General features: G+C 53.9%; 1 protein-coding gene across 1 annotated transcript; it reads left to right on the forward strand.

Moving 5' to 3' along the window:
• The first annotated feature begins 1,382 nt into the window (after positions 1 to 1,382).
• LOC115648910 lies at positions 1,383 to 20,421 on the forward strand. The gene is made up of 13 exons (XM_030557245.1): positions 1,383 to 1,454; positions 3,841 to 3,917; positions 7,923 to 8,107; positions 8,971 to 9,197; positions 11,452 to 11,560; positions 13,611 to 13,761; positions 14,723 to 14,883; positions 15,688 to 15,733; positions 17,164 to 17,303; positions 17,759 to 17,903; positions 18,927 to 19,084; positions 19,366 to 19,523; positions 20,232 to 20,421. The coding sequence occupies exons 1-13, from the start codon at positions 1,412 to 1,414 to the stop codon at positions 20,402 to 20,404; spliced, it is 1,773 nt and encodes a 590-aa protein (XP_030413105.1). The 5' UTR covers positions 1,383 to 1,411; the 3' UTR covers positions 20,405 to 20,421.
• Positions 20,422 to 21,699: the final 1,278 nt, after the last annotated feature.

Genomic DNA, 21,699 nt, shown 5'->3' on the forward strand with positions numbered 1-21,699 from the left:
AGTGAACGAGAAGCTGGATATGAGTCAACAGCATGCCCTTGTTGCCAAGAAGGCTAACGGCATATTGGGCTGCATTAGTAGGAGCATTGCCAGCAGATTGAAGGAAGTGATTATTCCCCTCTATTTGGCACTGGTGAGGCCACATCTGAAGTATTGTGTCCAGTTTTGGGCCCCCTACTACAGAAAGGATGTGGACAAATTGGAGAGAGTCCAGCGGAGGGCAACAAAAATGATTAGGAGGCTGGGCACATGACTTATGAGGAGAGGCTGAGGGAACTGGGCTTATTTAATCTGCAGAAGAGAAGAGTAAGGGGGGATTTGATAGCAGCCTTCAATTACCTGAAGAGGGAGTTCCAAAGAGAATAGAGCCTGGCTGTTCTCAGTGCCAGCAGATGACAGAACAAGGAGCAATGGTCTCAAGTTGCAGTTGGGGAGGTCTAGGTTGGATATTAGGAAACACTATTTCACTAGGAGGGTGGTGAAGCACTGGAATGGGTTACCTAGGGAGGTGGTGGAATCTCCTTCCTTAGAGGTTTTTAAGGCCTGGCTTGACAAAGCCCTGGCTGGGATGATTTAGTTGGTGATTGGTCCTGCTTTGAGCAGGGGGTTGGACTAGATGACCTCCTAAAGTCTCCTCCAACCCTAATATTCTATGATTCTGTGAGATTTACTCTTCCTCCTAACCAGCACCTAGCTGAGCTGGGCTCTCCTCTTATCACCGTACTCCAAGCCTGACATGCACTACTGGGGGAGCAGGGCAAGGCTGACTGAGCCCAGAGGCTCCTTTTAACCCCTTCTTGGCCAATGTGGGGTTTGTACCCCTCATCGGAGGACCTTGTGGGAAGAAGAGAGGTTTTCCCCAGAATCTCTCCCCCCTCCAGGCTGTGCGGTGCGGCTTTGCACTCTCTCTAGAGGCAGCTCAGCTGTGACAGTGCAAACAGTGATTGTGTGATGCTTTGGAATCCTGTGTAGTACAGGTGCTTTGTGAAGGTAAAATCTATGGTTGCTGATGTTGGAGCTAGCAGGGGGCAGCACAGCTCAGAGGGTCTATGTTGGAGAGTCTCACGGCTAGCTGTGCCTTCCAGTGAGGACAGCAGAATGTTTGGGGCAGCTGATAGCTTAGCATCTGTTAATTCTAGGACTGAGATTGCTTGGATCCCAGTGAGATGGAGGAGCCTCCAGCCAGGCACAAGTTGCTGAGAACAGTCCTGCTCATTTCACTTGTGACTAAAGCCCTGCCAAGCCCAAAGAGAGCAGAGTGCATAGAACAGAGTAAGTGTCTGGCCTTGCCCCACCCAGTGACTCAGTTGCCACCAACTGTAAGTACGTCCCTGACAAACAGAGCAGTGTGTAAACACAGAGCGGGGACAGGAGAGGGAAGCTGAGTCCCCCCAGAGCAGCTTGGCTCACCATGCATGCAGAGGAAGCAACCAGAGCAAGGTCTCCCGAGGCAGGTCAGTAGGGGCAGAGTTTTGTCACAGGAAAGCAGCTGGGTGAGGAATGAATGTTTTGGAGTGAATTTGAGGGTGGTGAAAGGTTCCAGTCTAACAGCCCTCGACTCGGAGCATCTGTTTAGCTACAGAACAGGTACAGGCAAGGCCAGCTTTCCTCCGCATCTGCCTCAGCCCTGCCCCAAAGGGGCTTCTTCTAGGGGAGGGAGGGTTACTCAGTCTCCATGTCCCAATCAGTTTGTGGCCACTCTGCTTAGACTACTGAGGGGCCTTTTATGGGGGTGAGGGCTGTGATGCAGACAATTGGACAGTGGGGAACTGCACTGAGGCCCACCAAACTCATTGCATATGGGGCCACCAAATATCTGTCTGATGCGGACAACTATTGGTCACCGTTGATCTGAGACAGCCCCTCTCCAGTTACTCTCAGTTGGTTTCACACTAGCCGCCTCCCCTCCCCCTCAAAGTAGCAGGTCAGACTGTGACCCCTCCAGTCCAGTATTCACCTCTGGTAGCGGCCATTGCTGGATGCTTCAGCAAGACAAGTAGCCTCTCCCAGGATCAGGGCCGCTGAAAGCAGGTTCTGGCCCCGGTGAAAAAAAATTTTCGGGCCTCCCAGCAAGGGCAGACCAGCTAAACAGGGCCGACGAAGCTGGGGAATCCAGGCCTTGGGCCCCTTTCTGGACCGCCGGGCCCCGGTAATTTGTCCTGGCTTCCCCTCTGTCTCGTTGGCCCTGCCCAGGACATTGAACTGTGTGATACTATCCCACGGGGAGCAGTTTTTTCCTGACCCCAGTGAGATTCTGCCATCCTGATACCCAGTGTTAGGGGAGCAAGTGTGGGGAGGGGGATCTTCCCAGCAGTGACAGGGGCACAAGGAAACTCTTTGGGGCTAGTATGGCCTGTCCTGCTTCTGGGGGTACTGGTGCTACAGTCACACACTTTCACACCTTCCTGGGGCCTCTCACCAGTGGGGTCAGTCAGGCGGGCAGCTCTGCACCCCTCACAGATATGCAGTTTGTCTGGTCTCTTTCCCTGCCCAGAGTGGAGTGCACAGGCAGGGAGCAGACAGAGCATGGCCCAGGGGAATGCAGCCTTTGTCACTTTCCCTGACAAACCCAGCCTCCTCATTGCGAACTGCCAGCACTTGCCTCCCTGGCTCACGGAAGTGATTACACAGTGTTGCTAGGACACATCAGGCCAAGAACAACCTGGGTTTGTTTGGAGGAGCCTGAATCTTAATATTGATACAAGGAGAGAGTCAAAGGCCTAATAAGCTCATGTAACTGGGCTGGAAGGGACTTGTGGCACAGGAAGGATGGGAGAGGGAACTTCTAGGGGACACAAAAGCTTGGGGTTTGAATCTTAGCATAGGATAAGTGGAATGGACTTTGGTGTCTCTCTCTTTCTAGTCTGTGTTAGTGCCCAACACAGAACCACCTCACAGTTTGGCGTGATTGATATTCAGAACTAGAGTATCTGGGGGTGAGGGGTACTGGCAGAGCTGTGTGTGGGGAGCACAGGACTAGGATAGCGGGGGGCTGCAGGTCAGGGTGAGGGGCACTGGCAGAGCTGTATGTGGGGAGCCCAGGGTTGGGGTAACATGGGGGGCTGCAGGTCAGAAGTGAGGGGCATGGGCAGAGCTGCATGAGTAAGATTGACTCTCCCTGACTCTGGTTCTTGCAGTCAGTTTCTCACTTTCCTAAGCTCTAAATACACTCCCATCGTAAAAATACTAGAACGAGGGAATGTATTTAAACATAGACCTCCACCCCCGAACCCCAGCTAGACACTCCCTAGAAACGCTGGTTGTTTAATCAGAGTGAGGGGTGCAATGATTGCCAAATTATGTGACACACATAGGGGAGCTGCCCTGTGGATCCATTGTTGGCAAAATACACCATCCCATGAGGGTCTTCTATTCAAGTCCCCCAAGCGTGTGTGTGGGATAGAACAGGAGGGGTCACTGAGCGGGAAATGGAGAATAAATCTGATGCCACAGGGGGCATTGTGATCCTAGGGTGTCTCCAAATATCCCAGTACTAACTCCTTGGGCAGCTCATTGCAGAAAGCAGCCCAGCCTGAGGCACACCAGAGTCCATTCCAGCAGGTGCAGTAATCCAATTCCGGTTTCTCTCTCCTCATTGCCTGGGGTCTGCACTTAGGGTCCAGTCCAGAGGAGTGGGGAGATGGAAATCCAGAGCAGGACTCTTCCCTTCCTCATTCTGCACTGGATGCTGACCAAGCCTCTAGTAACACCATCTGATCTTCATGCATCTGCGTGCCCTGGGGCACCCCAGCTGGGCTCCCTTTGATGCTGCAGCAATGGCCAGGGCTGGGATCTCCAGTTGCTGCCCTGGGATCCCTGCTGGTCTCTCTCTCCTTTCAGGTCCAGGGGTTCTGGAGGAGCTGCTGACCTATGATGACCTTTTCCTGGAGTATTTCAATGCCTTCCTGGCTCTGCCTGTGAGTTCAGCTTCTCCCTTCACCTGCTCTCATAGCCTGGGCTCTGCCTCCACTCACCTCAAGGGACGGATTCTCCCTTCACTTATCCCTGTGTGACTGCAGCCATTACCATGGTTTTTTTTCCTGATTTACACCAGTGCCCATGAGAGATGAGCCCAGCCACTAGTCTGAGAAGTGCACGGGCAGATTTACTGTGAAAGAACCCTTCTCAGTAACTCCTAGCAAGTGGGTATTTGTAGGGGGTAGGGGCCTGATGGGGGAGAGATAAAAGGCACTAGCATGGCACCTTCAGGTGATGGCCAGTGGTTGGGAGACTGGGCTGTGGACAGGAGTGAGCCCTGACCTGGGAGCCTCCTCAGTCCCTGGCAGGAGATCTTCCTCAGCACCCAATTAGTGCTCATCTTCATGGGGAGGGTCTGATGTGGACATGTGACCAGTAGAAACTGGGCTACACTTCTAATGTCACACAGAGCCTATTACAGTCGCTACTGACCTGGGCCCTGAGGCTCATCTCTGTGGCAGCCCCTTTCCTTAGACCAGGGGTGGGCAAACTGTGGCCCATTTTAAGATGGCCGGTGAGCTCCCGCTGGGGAGTGGGGTCTGGGGCCGCTCCATGCGGCTCCTGGAAGCAGCCCCATGGCCCCGCTCCGGCACTCTAGCCAGGGTGCAGGGTCGGGGGCTGCACCACATGGCTCCCGGAAGCCGCGGCATGATGTCCATCCGGCTCCTACATGCTCCAATGGCCCCGTTCCAATGACCCACCTCCGGTGCTCCAATGGGAGCTGCGGGGGTGGTGCCTGCGGATGGGGCAGCATGCAGAGCCACCTGGCCACGCCTCCATGAAGGAGCTGGAGAAGGGACATGCCGCTGCTTCTGGGAGCTGCTTGAGATAAGTGCCACTCGGAGTCTGCACCCTGAGCCTCCCCCCACACCCCAATCCCCTGCCCCAGCCTGATCCCCCTCCTGCTCTCCAAACCCCTCAATCCCAGCCCAGAGCATCCTCCTGCACCCCAAACCCGCCCCACAACCAGAGCCCTTACCCCCCCACACTCCACTCCCCCACCCCAGCACAGAGCCAGAGCCCCCTCACACACCCTGAACTCCTCATTTCTGGCCTAACCCTGGAGCCCACACTCCCAACCAGAGCCCTCACCCCCACTTCAATTTTGTGAGCACTCATGGTCTGCCTTACAATTTCTATTCCCAGATGTGGCCCTCAGGCCAAAAAGTTTGCCCATCCCTGCCTTAGACACTGCGAGAGCAAAGGGACTACCAGCTGATGGAACCAGTCCCCAAGGAGTTCCCCCAGTGTAGGGTGGTATAGGGCCGTGAAATGGCCCATCACAACACCACCCCAAGCAGGGATTTACGGGGGGCATGGCTGTGGGAGGCAGGGTGTATGGCTGGAGCACCTGCATTCCAGCTATTCTGGACTGCTGCAGTGCCATAAGGGGCCATGGCAGGCATTGTACATTAAAGCAGCTCCTGAGGCAGCTCTTACTTATACCAGGAACCAGGGCCGTCCTTAGGATTTATGGGGCCCTACGCAGTATTATTAAACTGGTGCCCCTATGCCGATGGCAGCCCAAGCTCACAGCCTGGTGGGGGAGGGGGAGGAGGGACTTGACAGCAAAGGATAATGAGATGCCCGGCCTGCCTCATGGTGGCAGAGAGTCACAGTTCCCCGCAGAGAATTCCATGCCCTCTCCCTCATGCAGAATGAACATGAAGAAAGTACCTAATTAAAAGCACTAAAATTTGGGAATAAAAAATGTCAGTCACAGGTTTTTTGATATGCCCTGAAGTTTGTCAGAGATTTATTTGCAAAAACTTCATAGTAAGGGTGAGTCAGCTGTCCTGCTGAATACAACATTACATATAATGGAATACATGATGCAGCTCTTCTCTGTTTTACATTTTCTTAATCAGTATTTCTAAACTGAATTTATATTTTAAATGTACTCAAATCTTAAACCAGCGTTCCAGATTACTACATATTTAACTCACTGAAACAAAGACATTCTTTTAAATTAATCAGAGAGGTTTAGTGAGTTCATAACAATGTTCATTGCTTTTAGAAAAAGGGAACAGTAATTTACTTTGTGTGATCTCCATAACAAGAGACATGGTTATGAAATTTCACCAACTTTAAAAAAATATGTTTCCAAAGATTTTAGGTATAACAAGGATTTTGTCTTACTAAGGTGCTGATTTTGCTGGAGAGTTCTTTTAAAACTAGTTCCTCGGATAGTCAGAAGTAAAGAAAGGGAAACTCTTTGTCCAGCTATCTGGAAGGGAAGGACTGTTGTCCCTTTAAGGGCTCTCTTCAGTGGGGAGTGAGGGAAGAGGTGGTGAAGGGATGGACAGAAAGGACACAGGAAGACTTGGAAGCACTTTTTTTTAACTATAGTAATTAAAATGTGTATTTTAGATAAGGGAGGTCTTTTGAAGGATTTATTTAAAAAACTGTATGTCTGAAGATCCACACATTTAAGGCTAAAGATGATTGTGCATCTAAAACTCTATGCAAGCATTTTTTAGAAATGTGATTTTATAATCTTCACCAGCTCATTAATGAAATATTTTTAAAGCAAATTTTAAACTAAGGTCCTGTAGACTGACATGTTCTGTGTAAATATTACATTAATGCACAACTGTTTTTGTCAGTAAAGTCAGAAACTGACAGTATAAAAATTTATTTGGGCATAAGCTTTCGTGGACATCTGATGAAATGGGTTCTAGTCCACAAAAGCTTATGCCCAAATAATTTGTTAGTCTTTGAGGTGACACAAGGACTCGTCCTTGTTTTTGCTGATACAGACTAACAGGACTACCACTCTGAAACCTGTCAATATATATACCTTGGGGTTGGCAAATGCCTGTTAAATGGCTTTATTACCCCTTGAATGTCTCTTTAACAGTTTCAATGTTATGCTAATAGGTCTGGCAGGCTGGAGGTTTTTTCACTTTTAACTACTAGATTCCCTCTCAAGGAAGACTCACCAGGCTAGAGCAGCCATCTGTGAGAGCCTGCAGGAAGGGTCAGAACAGGGATAGGAAAACAAGAGGGTGGACACTAAGACCCAGTGGTGCCCCAAATTTTCAGGTGCCCTACGCAGCTGCCTATGTTGCCTATGCCTAAGGACGGCCCTGCCAGGAACTGGGTTAGTCCCTGGCTGCCTTCAGAATCTGAGGGCTTGGATACACTCGAAACTTCAAAGCGCTGCTGTGGGAGCGCTGCGCGGCAGTGCTTTGAAGTGTGAGTGTGGTCGCAGCACCAGTGCTGGGAGAGAGCTCTTCCAGCACTGCACATACTCCATCTCCTCATGGGGATTAGCTTGCAGCGCTGGCAGCCGCGCTCCCAGCGCTGGGGCACTGTTTACACTGGCGCTTTACAGCGCTGTAACTTGCTGCGCTCAGGGGAGTGTTTTTTTCACACCCCTGAGTGAGAAAGTTGCAGCGCTGTAAAGCGCCAGTGTAGCCAAGGCCTGAGGAATGGGATACAAAGGTGGCATAGCTTAGAATCAAGGTCAGGAAGCAGGTCAGGAGTAAGGGGCACAGGCAGAGCTGTGTGTGGGGAGCCCAGGGCTGGGACAGTGGGTGGAGGTTGCAGGTCCAGGGTGAGGGGCACTGGCAGAGCTGTATGAGGGGAGCCCAGGGCTGGGATAGCAGGGGGGCTGCAGGTCAGGGGTGAGGTGCCCTGGCAGATCTTTATGTGGGGAGCCCAGCGCTGGGATAGCATGGGGGCTGCAGGTCTGGTGTGATGCGTGAGGGTATGGGCAGAGCTGTGTGTGGGAAACCCAGGCTGAGATAGGAGGGGGTGCAAGTCAGAAGTGAGTGGGGGAGGGGGTCTCTGCTTCTCCTCAGCACTGAGCCTGCTGCCCCTGCACTCAGTTTGATTCATTCAGTGTAACAGAATTAAAAGCAAACAGCTGATCCCTGGAGCGGGAGCCCTCTGTGACCAGTCTATCTCCAGGCTGATGGGAGACTTTGCCTTTGGTCTAGGCCTTTCCTTTGAGACTGCGCTACGACCGGCTCAGGGGGCAGCTGCAGGAGCTGGATGGCTTCCTCCCAGAGTCTCCCAGCCAGCCGGGGATGAAGCCAAGCTCTCCTCACTATGGAGCCACTGACGCAGAGAGGGAAAGGATCCTGGGCTGGCTGAGGAGGGAGCGCTTACCCCCTTTTCAGAGGTGAGTGCCATGTGTGTGCCCACTGCTGCCCTCTGCAGGTTGGAATCAGAATTACTCCACTGTATGTCATGGGACTCCTAGTGCTGCGTGGTAACAGAGACTTTCCTTTAGCTATGGATGGGGGCTGATCCTTTGGGAGCAGGGGGAGCTGAGTTCCATCCCTGCTGCTGCTCAGAAGCCCTATGTGACTAGGTGTGTGGTAGTCCCCTTGGAACACTTGCCAGCACGGCAAGGGTGGTGGGTGTGAACTCTGGGAAATTGTCTAGCCGTCTGGGGCCGGGGTGGCAGTGTAGCCTGTGGGGCAGGGAGAAGTAACAGGGCTACACATACTGTGAGAGAGCAGTGAATGAAATGGGAACCACAGCACTCCTTGGTGAGGGCCATAGCGAGTGCAACAGTCCCTGCTTGGACAGGCTGGGGCAGGAAGGTACGAACTTGGGAGGGAATCTGCTATGAAAATTTTAATTAACCCACTTTTGACTGAGCTGGTGAAGGGCATATGGTGATGTCCTGATGAGAGTCTCACCCCTGATCTGCAGCCCCCCTCTTCTGCTATCCCAGCCCTGAGCTCCCCACACACAGCTCTGCCAGTGCCGCTCACCCCTGACCTGCAGTCCCCCTGCTATCCCAGCCCCGGGCTCCCTACACACAGCTCTGCCCGTGCCCCTCACCCCTGACCTGCAGCCCCCCTGCTATCTGAGCCCTGGGCTCCCTACCCCAGCAGAATCTCTGTATTTGTTTTGTTTACGTACAATGATGCATTCGATGATTGTGGGTCCTGTGTATGGCATGGGGCCATTGCTCAGCCCCTGTTTATTGTCCATCATTGATGGTAGTGTCATTGACTGACTGTTTGGTGCTAGGACGGCCCTTTACCTGGAGTACAAGCTGGCAAAGCTGCTGATTCGTCCTCTGGATGAAGGCTACCCAGTGAGCCGGCATGAGATTCGTGGGTACAGCCGTCAGTCTGAGAGAACTGCTGTCTCCAGCATTCCCAGTCATCCATCAACAGCTGGGCTGCCCACCAGGGTCCCCAGCCTCGGGCTGTGGAGGCCTCCTAGTCAGACCCGCAGCACTCCAGCCCACCTAGGTGAGTCCCCCATAGCCAATCCAGGAGCGTCTTCTTGTCCCCAAGAAGAGGGGCTCCCTACAGTGACCCTCCTCCCTGTGCTAGGAAGGGAATAAGGAAAGGCCCGTAAGGGAACGTCTACCCTGCCATAAAAGACCCATGGGCCGGCTGCTGGGTCAGCTTGCTCAGGCTTATGGGCTATAAAATTGGCATCGATGTTTAGGCTCAGTCTGGATCCTGGGCTCTGAGACCCCATGAGTGGGGAGGGTCCCAGAGCCGAGCTCCAGCCCAAGCCTGAATATCCACACTGCTATTTTTAGCCCCAAGAGCCCAAGTCAGTTGAGCTGGGGTCTGAGCCTCGGTGCTGCAGGTGTTGTATTGCAGCATAGACGTATCCTAAAAGCCATCCAGCGTGGTGCCTGCCCTCATCAACCTGGAATGGCTCCACCTGCCTGCTGCTCTCCCCAGGCTGGCCAAGACCCAGGGCAAGGCTGAGACGCAAACAGAACTAAGGGACCGTGGTTAAAAACTACACTCTTACCCAAAGACCCTTTTTCAAACATTGCTCAGGTATAGTTTAAAGACCAGCCTAGAGCAGGCCCACCCCACTGAACAGCGAGCAGGGCCTTCTATGTGACACAGAAGGGCAAGCTTGCCCTGCCCCCACCAACTCTATGCCCCGCACAATCACCCTCCTTGGCCACAGCTGATCTTGCAGAACTCGTCTGCCTTTCTCTCTTCCTCCCATCTTGCTCCCTCTGGTCATCTAGCACCGGCCTTCTCCCTGTTCCTCAGCGCAGCCTGGCCGTTCTCGGTGCGAGAGCCTCCTCCTCTGCAGCGCTGGCTGCCCCAGGGGCTCTTCATCTCCTCAGCTTCCCTGTTCTGTTGTCGCTCCCTTGGGCTGCTGTCCCTCTGGGAAGAGCTCCTGGGAAGCCGATGGTCTCACTACGTCAGGCAGGGTCTTGGAGAGCATCAGTGGCACCCCACTGTTGAAAGAGACAAGGAGACTGGCCCCTCCCAACAGTCTATCTAGATCCCACCCCCATCGCTTCTGAAAGGTTAGGAATCCTGGCTGCTCACTGACTGAGCACCCCATTGTGCTTGCCCATAGCCCCCTAGACTCCTCCCTGAACCAGCATGGAGACTCCCACCACCAACAGCTGCTTGTCTTTGGACATTTCTCCTTTGACTCTCTGCCCTCCTGCAGGCTGCTTCTCCAGCATCCCTGACCAGCTGCCCTGGGGGAGCTCTGTGGAGTTCCCAGCTGCCGTGAGTCTGGGGAAATCTCCTTTTGCAGAGGGGCTGAGCAGGCTTCTGCTCCAAAGCCTCCTGCCCAACTCCACCAAAGGGGGTGGCTAATGGTGAGATTGCTGCAGCTTGGAAAGGTGTGGATGAAGGCTCTGCCAGACACACCCAGATGTATCCTCTTGCTTTTGGCTGAAAACCCCTGATTTGTCTTGTAATCCAGTCTGGAGTGCCCCACACCAAGTGCTCCACCCAGTCACAGGTGGAAAGGCGCCTGCTCATTACTCTTGGATACATTCACACATTGCCTGTCAGAGGATAAGTCTGTATTCAACCTGCTATCATCTCTTCCCTCCCCAGGCTCTGAGTTTCTCAGTACTTGGATGGGAGGCACACAAGGGAAGTATAAGTGCTGCAGCAAATGTGGGATTCAGTAGGGCAGCTCTTCTCGGTGGGCCAGCACTGACCTCAGTGTGCTGCTAGGAGGGGCAGGGCTGCAGGAGGTAACCGCTTTCAGATGAGATGTAAAACTGAAGCCCTGCCCTCTCATAGTGATTAAAGATCCCAGGCAATTTTTGCGGGTGTCAGGGTATTAGCTCTGGTGTCCAGACCACGTTGCAATAGGGACAGCTAAGTTCTATCTCCCTAAGTGCTTCTTGCAGTTTAATTTGGGGACAATCTTCTGTATTGCTTCTTCTGGTCCTAAGCTGTTGTGTTATGCGGCTTTTAATTGGCTGCTCCATCCCAGAAGTGGTTGCATTTCTGTGGCAGGTAAAGCTGGCAGCCCGTGCAGCTTTTTAGAGCAAATAGCAGGGGAACCCAGCTGTTCCCTAGGGCGCAGAGTGGATTCCACAGCTCTTGGTTTCCTGTCAAATCCCAAACTCGTACAGCCCACAGGCTGCTGCCTAGGGCCACTACAGGCATTGGACAGGAGCTAACCACAGAGGCATTTTGGCCCAGCCACCACAGGGCTGCTGTGGAGTCTAGACACGTGGACTGATTTATGACGTCACTTGTGTCATGCTTACAGAAGGCTCCGTGGATGGCTGGACTAATGCTGGTGGGTCCGAGAGATCCCTTGATGGCCTGACCAGAGCCGCCTCTAGCTCTTCACCCACGGCAGGGCAACACTTGGGCAGGTAAGGCTACGAAGGGATAATGCAGCTCTCGGTGCTGGGGAGGAGGAACAGGCAATGTGCAGTAACCGGGCTGAAGTAGCAGCTCTGTCAAATGCACAGTCAGATCAGGCTAGGAGCTTGGGAATGGGCAGAAGTGAGAGTACGTGGTGGTCTGACTAAGCACTTACTGCTCCTTTTGATGAGCATGACAATATCTTGCACTTGTCTAGCACCTTTTAGCCCAGAACCGCAAAGTGCGTTGCAGAGTTCAGCCTCCCTTTGCAGATGGGGAAACCAAGGGAAGTTGTAATTCCCCTGAAGTGGCACAGAGTCTCTTAGGGCAGAGTCTGGCCTGGCACCCTTGTTCCCAGTGCTGTGCTTTAACATTTCACAGGCTGCCTTCTTAGCTGTCTTCTCATGCCTGGGTGCTCTCTGCTGGTTAATGCCCCAGTGGGGGAGGGGTGCTGTGTCATCAGCACTCAGCCAGGCAGAGAGGCAGCATGAGGGGCACGTGGAGGCTGGCTGTGGCCTGGCACTGTGCTGTGGGGGAGGCAGGCTCTGCTTGCTGAGTGATTTATGTCTGATGGAGGGGGCGGGAGGTTTGAGATGGGCTCTGTGCAGCATCCTGTGTGATCTTGTGAAGCCCTCAGAGAGGGGGCCTGGTGTGTGTGGGGTGGCTTGGGGGTGGTGGGGGGTGGGATTCTCTCCCCATCTCTCCCTCAGCACGTGGCTGGCCATGGATTCCAGATGCGCAGCAGGAAAGGAAGGGCTCTAGGCCAGGGCTGCAGCTGCTGCGGGTCTGATCCCAAGGCCCAGTTTGGAGCACGGGGCCCAGTCTCTGGCCTGCCATAGCATTAGTGGGGGCTGTCACTTGGGAGCTGTGACTGAGCAGGGAGTATTAACCTGGTAATGTTGCATGGGAGTTTTACTAGTTTACTGTCTGCATTGATACTAGCTGGTGGTGGAATACAAAGGTGTGTCTTCACTTGAGGGATGCTGCTGGAGCAGATAACCTGAGCCCACGAGCGGGTAGGGGCCAGGTGATACCTTCTGCCCAGGAAACTGGGCAAAGGCTGGAGGAGGAGCCAGGGTGTGTGGCTGAGTCAGACTGCTGGAGAGGGTTTCAGTTGAGAGCTGGCTGGGGAAACAAAGGGAGGCCCAGAACTGGGGTCTGGGCTCCCTACCCCCAAAGATGGACCTGATGGAGGGGTCCTGTTTTCTGTACCTACAAAGCTCTGTTTTGGACTGTGTTCCCATCATCTAATAAACCTTCTGTTTTACTGGCTGGCTGAGAGTCACGGTGAATCGCAGGAAGTGGGGGGTTCAGGGCCCTGACTCCCCCACACTCCGCGACAGCAGCCCTCTGACACATTCTGCATGGGGGGGGTCTGAGTCTGAGTGTTACGTTGTTTTGCTCTCAGGGCTCCTCCCGCTCTACATAGTGGGGGGAGGAGGGAAATAACCCCACACCGAGCCCAGGGACCCCAATGGCTTTCTTTTCATGCACCTCCCTGGGCCAGGTTTGAGACTGAGCTTGAGCTGCCTTTTTCTTAGCTCTGTTTCCAGATGCCATGGAGTTGTGCCTGTCCCTGGGGGAAGCTCTGTGATGTGTCTGCTGGGGGAGTTGTGCATGGTGAGGTGTGCAGCTGCCCGGGGGTGCCCTGGGGATGCGTATGGTGTATGCTGGGGATATGCGGGGTATGTTACTGCACTGGCATGTTGTGTGCTGTGGTGGGAACCTCCCTATCGCTCTATTGCTGACCCCTTGTACCTTTTGTGTCCTCTCTGCTTTAGAAGGAACCATTGTTCCCAGAGTGCTGACCCACCAGATCACCCAAAGGGTGTTTCCCTCTCTGGCAGGGGTTGGGGGCTCAGCGGGTGCAATGAATAAGTGGCAGCAGGAGGTAGGGTGGATGTGGGGTTGGGTGCTGGTGGAGGGGCAGGATGGGATGTGCAGGGTAATTCCATTGTAGCCCTGCACACAGGTGACCCTGTGAGTTGCCCAGGCTCTGCACTCCAACACACCCTGTGCCCAGTGCCAGAGCAGCCCCTCTCCCTTCTCTCACGGCAGGCACCAAGGGGAGCTGGCCTCAGGCATTAGGAAGGTGCTGCAGTTTGACCGGGATGAATTAAACACCTCTGACAGAAGGGAGGAATCCTGGCTGCTCCCTGGCTTTGGCCGTTCCGCTCTGCAGCAGCTGAAGGAGAACGTGCTGGGGACAGTGAGTCTCGTTGGACCCTGCTGTAGGATGGGGCTGAGGTGCACATTGATGGAGATATTAGACAGCTGCCACACTGTCTCCCCTTCCCCTGTGCCAAGTGCCCTTCCCCTGCAGGCTCACTAGTGATTCCAGGCCCCATTCACTTCCATCTCCCCAAACCTCACGCCTAACTGCTCCCTGTATCTCCCTTCCTCCCTCCCAACTTCCTGTCCCTGCCACCTCCCCTCCTGTCCCTATCCATCCTTCTGCAGTCAGGAACAACCAGCTGCCTCTCCAGTTCTGCTCTGCTCTGGAAACCTGTTTTTTGCAGCTCCACTAGTATGTAGAACTAGGGGATTTATGAGGCTCTAGGAATAACCCTTGGCTGCAGCCGCTGCTAGCGCTGGCCACTTTCCCTCAGTTGGTCTGTCCTTGGTCCTGCAGCGCTGATGTCCATGCTCTGTACTCGTAGGAGCCCAGGGTAACATGGCCAGCCAGGGACAACTGAGTGCTGATCCCACCGCTGAGACTTCCCAGCCCCCTCTAGGCAGGAGATCATGGGGAGAATTGGGCTGGGCCTCACCACAGCAGCCAGTGGGGTATCCTAGTTTATCGCAGTGGTGAGGGAATGCTTGGCAGATGAGCCATCAAATTCCTGGCTTGTCCACCAGGAGAGGGGAGCCTAAGCAGAGTTGCAGCCATGACCCTGAAGAGCTGTCTTCACTCCTCTGGGCGCCAGTCCATGGGAGATGGGAGGGCCTCACAGCTGCAGCAGCACCTGGGCCAAGCACTGATGGTCAGGAAAGGGGCCCTGGGTGCCCCTCATTATAAGTCCAACTGTAGAGCAATTCCCAGAGGTTCAGACTTTGTTAAAGCGGGAGGTGGGGCCCTTTCCTGCTCTGTTTTGGGGCTGAACTCCAGCCTCCCCTGACACGTGCAGAACCCGTCCTCCCGCTGTGCCCCCCATCTCCTTGTGTTGCAGAGGGCTGGCATGGATTGCTTCAAGGAGTTTCTCCATGGTACCCTGGGGATCCACCTCCTTCACTTCTGGATGGACTGTGAGGATGTCATGGAGTGCACCAAGTGCTTAGAGGCCAGTACTGCCCAGCGGGAAGCTCAGATCCTCTGTGTCAGTCTCTGCCGGTAAGGATGGGTGTCCCAATGAACCCCCTCGTTCACACACTGGCAGAGGGAGCAAGAGGGAGTGGCTTTGCTCGTGTGCCCATCCCCTTGTTTGCACACTGGGGGCATGACTCGGCTGTCGAGCCCATACCAGGTGGTGGCCTCACACCCTTGCTGCCCACAGGTCTGGATCTGCTCCCCCTCCTGTGGAGGCAGGTGGTACTGTGTTTCTAGCAGCCAGACGGTGTCACTCAGATGGTGGTGTAGAGAGATTGGAGAATCCCAGCTCCAAATCCCAGTGACGAGCCCCCAGATCTACCACCTGGGTCCATGTAAGGAGCAGGCGAGGGCCCTAGGGAACGCCAGTCAGACAGACTCATACCAGGGACTGCAAAGACAGCATCATCCTTGGGCCTAGCAGGGGTCAGGCCCATGCAGAATAACCTGACCCACTTTCAGGACCTCTTGGGATCTTTAGGGTTCTTGGAGGCCTGAGGTGTGAGAGAAGAGCAGCCTGTGTGGGTCTGTTCTGCCTGGCAGATGTCTCTGGAAGCTTGCAGCTTTGTAGCCACTCAGCATGCACCCAGTAAGACAGGGCGATAGGAGAAGCACAGAGGACCAGACATTGTCCAGTTTGTGACCTTCTCTGGGCAGACATGCTTGGGGACAGATGGCTTGTCCAGTTCTCAGCTGTGGCCATCAGTGTGCTTAGGAAGTACCCTGCAGGTCTGGCTACTCTAGTGTTGAGACCATGGCTGTCTGAAGCCCATGGCCTGAGCTGCTTCAGCCTTTACTGGGGTGAAGCCATTGTTCTTTTCATTGCAGGAACATTCAAGATAAGTACAAGCTGAGTCTGTCTCTGGCCTCTCAGGTGAGTGAAGCTGCTGGGGTGCAGGTGCCCATCCTCTTACCCTGCCTTACAGCCTTAGCAGACACATACGTTTGCTCTTGGCAAGGCTGTGACTCTCACACCTCAGCTGCTAGCAGAGGTGAGACAGCAGAGCCCTAGGGAGCGCTCCTTGTGTGAACTGCCTCCCCAACCGGGAAACACCTGGGCTCATTACATTGCCAGCTGTTTCTGCAGCTGCTCTGCTCTGCCTTCCAGTGACACTGGGGTCCTGCTGCTGCCCGTTTCCAAGGGCAACTGCCTGGCCATCTGTGGGGGTTGACTCTGACCTTAATGCAGCCTGTGATATAGTGCTGAGCCTGACATCCCAGCTCTGCATGCTGCATCGCTTGCCTCTTGAGAGCATCCAGGAACTGGTGGCCAATGGTCACTGTTAGTGTGTGATCATGACTGATCGCCCAGGCTGGAGCGGGCAATAGTGTATGAGGGCAGCGAGCCTGGCAGGGCTCGGGAGGGACAGAAGGAATGAAGGAGGAACAGTGCTGGCTGGAGCCAGACACAGGGAGCTCCCCTGCCACCTCACAAGCCACTGCCCGACAGCCTGAGGTGCACCCTGTGCAGAGGTTGCCAGTATGGCCGTCTGTACCAAATTGGGCCATGGTTTGGTGGTGCGGGTGGGACACTGTATGTCCAAGTGAATGCTCCATGCCCCTGAGTCCCTCCCCATCACAGCCCCTCCCCAGATATGCAATAGGCTTCCGTCAGCTACAAGGCAGGCTCAGCAGAGTATTTTGTGCTCATTGGGTTCATTTATCTTCTGATGCTGAGAGAAAGAGAGAGAATGTGAAACTAACAGCCCCTAAGGTTCTGGCCTCTAGGGTCTATGCTTCCTCTTGGCTGGTAGACATTGTTAGCCACAAGTCCTGCAAAGGGTTAATGGCAGATGGGGGCTGGGTGACTTTCCCTTCTATTCGTTCTCCTCTGGCCCAGCTTGGTGTAAGCCATGTGTGCTTGGTGTGGTACCCTGACCCTCTCTAGCAGCAGCAAGGCCAGCTAAAGATTGATGGGCCTACTACAGCCTTGGCTGTGTCTTTTACTGCAGGCAGTAGAAGCTCATGCATTAAGCTCAAGAGGTCTCAGATTTGATCCCACTGCCAACGACCCACCCAGGGGCATCAGCGTCACATTGGGATCCCCATGGAGCCGAGCTCTGGATCTCTTCCTTGGTGTCACAAAGGCACTAGGCTGAGGACCTTGCTATTAAAGCACATTTCTGGAGCCAAGCCTAGGCAGAGGGTAGAGGAAACCAAGATTAAGCCATGCTCAGAGATGTGGTGGGATATTCTGATCCCAGAGCACTTTGTGGCTGGGTGAGGCTGGTGAGGGTGGCTGGCCCAGGCAATGAGGAGAGGTGGTGTGGCTGACGTGTGCTCTTCTCCCCTCTCTGCTGGCAGGAGCCGATGTGCGAGGCTCAGGGCGGCGTCGAGGCAACTTTCAGTGCCTTCAGCAGGAGCCAGTATGATGCTCTGAGACGTCTGCGCGCCTACTGGGTTCCCAGGTTTCTCCTCCACCACCAGAGAACCAGACACCTCAGGTTCGTACAATGGGAACCATCCAGGTGATGATGGGGTGAGTGGAGGAAAGCTCCTCCTTTTGTAGCTCTCAGGAGACAGGGCCTGCTGCTGTATTGGACAAGCCACAAGAGAACTAGGCAGCTTGCTGGAGCTCTTCCCAGACTCTACAGCCCCTGCTGGCCTCGCCAACTGCAGAGGCCTGGAGGAGGGAGGATCTAGTGGTTACAGCAGGGGCTGAGAATCAGGACTCCTGGGTTCTATTCCTGGACCTAGTAGGAGAGTGAGATCCAGTGATTAGAGGACTGGGGCATAGTTTCCCACTGGGGAGCTGGGTTCTCTTCCCACTGACTTCCTGCCTGACCGTGAGTCAGTCCTGCCCTCTCCCTTTGGCTCAGTTTCGCCCCTCTTAAAATGTAGAGACTGATATGCTTGGAAAACAGGGTGTTGTTACATATTTATTTTGACTCTATGGTAGGACTGTCCCCACCTCAGGCTCCCAGACCAAGCCTAGGCCGCCCATGAACGCTGACTTCCTGCCTTTGCTCAAGGTGTTTGCGTCGCTTCCTGTTGTGGGTGACGGCTGCATGAGCCACACGAACAGAAGCGCAGACTGGTTCAGCGTACGTAACGCCTTCAGGGAGCATGGTTCGGATAGTGTGTGTGTCTCCCTGCGGGTATCTTCCCAACATGACACAATCCAACACTGAGGCAGGTTAACAGCACGTGGACACAACACCCTGCCATCCAAAATAAGGGTGGTGCTGTAATTGCCTTGTGGGAGGTGGGGTAGACAGCCACCAAGCTGGTGGCAGGGACACCCCCAAAATGGTATAGGAGGCAGAGGTGGCACCAGCAGAATCACAGGCCCCTTGAACACTAGGCTATTTGTAGGAAGGTGGGGGGCGGGGATTTAGCTCTAACACGAGGGTCACAGCATAAAACGGTCTGAGTGGTGGAGGAGGGGATGGCATGTGTAAGTCCCCTCTTCCCCAGCTCACCACAACCTGAGTCTCTGAGACAGAGGACATGTCTACACTAGAGCTGGAAGTGTAATTTCCAGCCCGAGTAGACATACCTGCACTAGCTCTGGTCAAACTCTTTTTAAAAATAGCCGTGTAGCCGCAGTGACATGAATGAAAGGAGGAGCAGCCCCCCCTGAGAATGAGACTAGGGTCTCAGATGGGATTGTAATCAGGGTGGCTAGGCCTTCCCGTTAAGTGCGCCATTGCAGCTACGCTTCTGTTAGAAGACGGAGCTAGCATGGGTATGTCTCCTTGAGCTGGAAATGATCAGTACCAGTGTAGACAGCCCCTGACAGGAGTTGCAGGGCTTGTAAAAGGAGTGAATGAATAGAGCCTGGGTGAGAAGAGCCATAAAAGACGACAGATCAATTCTGCTCCAGCCCAAGTTCTTCCCCGAGCACTTGAGATGTCCTTCTGCACTGTTGGTAGCCAGCTGCCTGCCATGCAGCATTGCTACTGGTAATACTGCCAGAGGTTATTTTGTGTGGGTCCTCTTCTCTCATTGGGGATCTGTCTCTGGCCAGGGCCTGATGCAGCTCTCAGTCACCTTTGAAGAGCCAGCAGTGAGGGTAAGAATGAATATAGCACTGAAAACCTCTTCTTGCTGTCCATCCGATGCAGCTTCCGCACTCTGGTGCAAGCTGGCGAGGCAGGATTGTGTCAGCTCGGCAGCCAGACCTCTCATGGCATCTCCCTGACACACCGCTGACCTCCCACCTCCTCCAAGCACTAATGTGTGATCCTGGGGCTGGGGGGAGCTTTCTTCACTACCTGACCAGGTGAGTCTCACTCTCCTGTCCTTATCCTTTTCAGCCACCTGACTGAGCTGGGGAATCCCTGGGAATGTAAACTTTGCTGCTGCATTGCCTCCAGCTGTGACAAATACTTGATGCATCAGAGGCAAATGTTGAGTTATGGTAGTTTTCTCCTGGGGCCACTATATAGCCTTGTACAAGCCAACTGGGCTCTATCCCTGCTGGCCGCTCCAGAGGAGAGGTGACTAATTCACTGTTCACACTTCTCCAGGCTGATGCGCATTCCTTCCCTGCTTACCCTCCAGGTTTGAGGATACTCAGAAGGTCCATAACCTCCAGCTGTGGCAAGCGCTGGAGGAGCACCAGGCCACTTGGGAATGGCAGGCAGACCAGCTCAAGCCCCACTGCTCAGCCTGGCAGATCTTCCACAAGTACTTGGTGCATGGTGCGCCATGTGATGTTGGTGAGCTCCCAGATAACTGGCTCTTCTGCACCATATGCAGTCAGTGGCCAAATCCACTTGGCACTGGGTTTAGCTGTAGCTGGGTGTGTGTGGGGATCCCGGGCTGAATCTCAGAGACCTGCACCAGGGGGATCATAGGGACTAATGAGCAAAATTATTGATGCTGGAGAATATAAGTGAGTGGGAGTGTGGCACCAGAAAATATTCAGGGGTCTAGAGGGACAGTCTGAATCTGAAACTGAAGCCACCCAAAATGGATTTGAAGTTGGAAAAGCAAGTTGCCCCCACTCATTCAGCTACTAAATGACCTGTTTTCCATGGTCCCGGTGACAGAAGGTCTAGAATGGGAGCAATAGCCCAGTGAATTCCCAAAGCCAGAGAAGCAGCCCATCCTCTGGGAGGGGAGTCGCCATCGCAGTTGTAGGGCACATGGGAGGCACTGGCCGGTGTATAGGGTGGAGGGAGAGTATCTAGTTTCCTGCTCAAGTAGACTTGCTGCACCGCTTTCTTCCGCAAATGGCAGCTGGGGACCAACACACTGCCTCGGGGGGAGATTTCCTTGGACTCCTCTGGAGAACCAGTGCAAAGGGGTGCGCTGGAGGAGGGTTCGTGTCGAGTGGCTGTATGTTACTTCCCTGCCCTAGTGAACTTGCCTTTGAAGATGGAGTCCTAGGGCAATGCTCCGCTCTGCTTTTCTTCTCCCTGCAGGACTCAGCTCCGATATGCCACATTACATCCAGCATCTCCAGGAGATGCTCAGCTCCAGCAACCAACCTCTGGAGCCTTTGGCCTTGGAGCCAGTGGCTCAGCACGTGCTCGCTGTTCTCTGTGAGGCCTGGCTCCGCTACCTCCGCTATGAGATAGCCACCTTCCTGGAGTGAGTTCCAAGGGCCTTGGGTCCTCGTCTTTGGTTTCCAGACCCAGGTGTAAAGCACTGGCAGGCAAGGGGGAGAGAAGTGGTTTATGGGGGAATTCAGTTCTTGTTTTGTCCATGGACACATCTCAGAGAGCTCCCTAACTGCACCCAGTGAAGCAGTTACTCCTCTCAAAGCAGTCTGGCTCTTTGCAGCCTCAAACAAAATGCTGGCAGTCCTGGATTCAGGCCTTCTACAGCAGGTGCTCCTGCACCATCTTCTGAAGCACCTTCTGCTGGGAGCTCAGACTGGAGTAATCTAGTAATCCTCCTTGGCCCAAAGCCAGTGCTCACCCATTACCTTCTTGCACATGGCCTGCTGAAAGTACCTATGAGCTCTCCCGTTCCTCTCCCTACAGCCCCTTCTGCTGTGGGAGGCCAGGACTGGAGTAGCTGGGAACTGCTCCATAGTCAGTGCTCCACTCCTGACAGCACCTCCATTTGAGAGCGGAGCAACTAAATGAAGGATTGGCCTGGGTATTTCATTCACTTCCAGCTTTGGGCTGCAGCTTGAGAGAATTCTTTTCAATCAGCCAGCGCGCATCACAAAAATCTTTTACACTCTGCTTCTAAGTGAGACAGCTGTCCACCTGGCTCATTTGCTCTCTTGCAGGTACTGCATCCCAGTCTCTTACGTGGAAGTGCAGGATGTCAGGAGCAAAAACAGTAGACTAAAGCAGAGAAGAGACAGGTACTTCTTTATCTGAACTCAGCAAAGGGGGCATAGTTGCTTAGGATTCGGGCTGGCAAACCCAGCTTTGTGAGTGCTGCAAAAGGAACTCAGGTGTCCAGTTGGACAATTGGATGCCCAGAGGTGTTACCAAGCTGATTAATCATTATCACAGCTAAAATTGCAGCCTTTTTAGTCAAGTCCCTGCTGCCCACTGTCCCCACTATGTTAAGGTAGCCTCTACGGCATGCGTCTAGTTAAGAACGTGTGCTCTAGGGATGATATTTGCATTATAGAGCCCTGATGCCCAGAGGGGAATGCAGGCTGCTATACTGATAATGATCTTATATTTAGATCTTACCCCTCATTTGCGAAAAGACCCAAATCACTTCACAGAACTCTCATGCTGAGAATCGCTGTGCCCTCCACTGGCATACGGCTGCGTCGGGGTGGATTAAGGCAGCTATTTCCCCACCACACAAACACTGCAGAGGACATGAAGAACACAGCATTTCACTGCAGAGGGAAGTTAGGAGGCAGGATACAATTCCCTGCCCTGGAATAGGGCTAGGACAACCCCTGTGTCTCATGGG

The sequence above is a fragment of the Gopherus evgoodei genome, chromosome 3 (assembly GCF_007399415.2).
Source record: "Gopherus evgoodei ecotype Sinaloan lineage chromosome 3, rGopEvg1_v1.p, whole genome shotgun sequence".
NCBI lineage: Eukaryota > Metazoa > Chordata > Testudines > Testudinidae > Gopherus > Gopherus evgoodei.

Excerpts from the sequence above, each read along its gene's own strand:
- LOC115648910 (XM_030557245.1), top strand. The coding sequence starts at position 1,412 with ATGCATGCAGAGGAAGCAACCAGAGCAAGGTCTCCCGAGGCAG. Across the intron at positions 11,561-13,610 it reads GCAGGGCAACACTTGGGCAG|GCACCAAGGGGAGCTGGCCT; the intron begins GTAAGGCTACGA and ends CTCTCACGGCAG. Across the intron at positions 19,085-19,365 it reads TTTCTTCACTACCTGACCAG|GTTTGAGGATACTCAGAAGG; the intron begins GTGAGTCTCACT and ends CTTACCCTCCAG.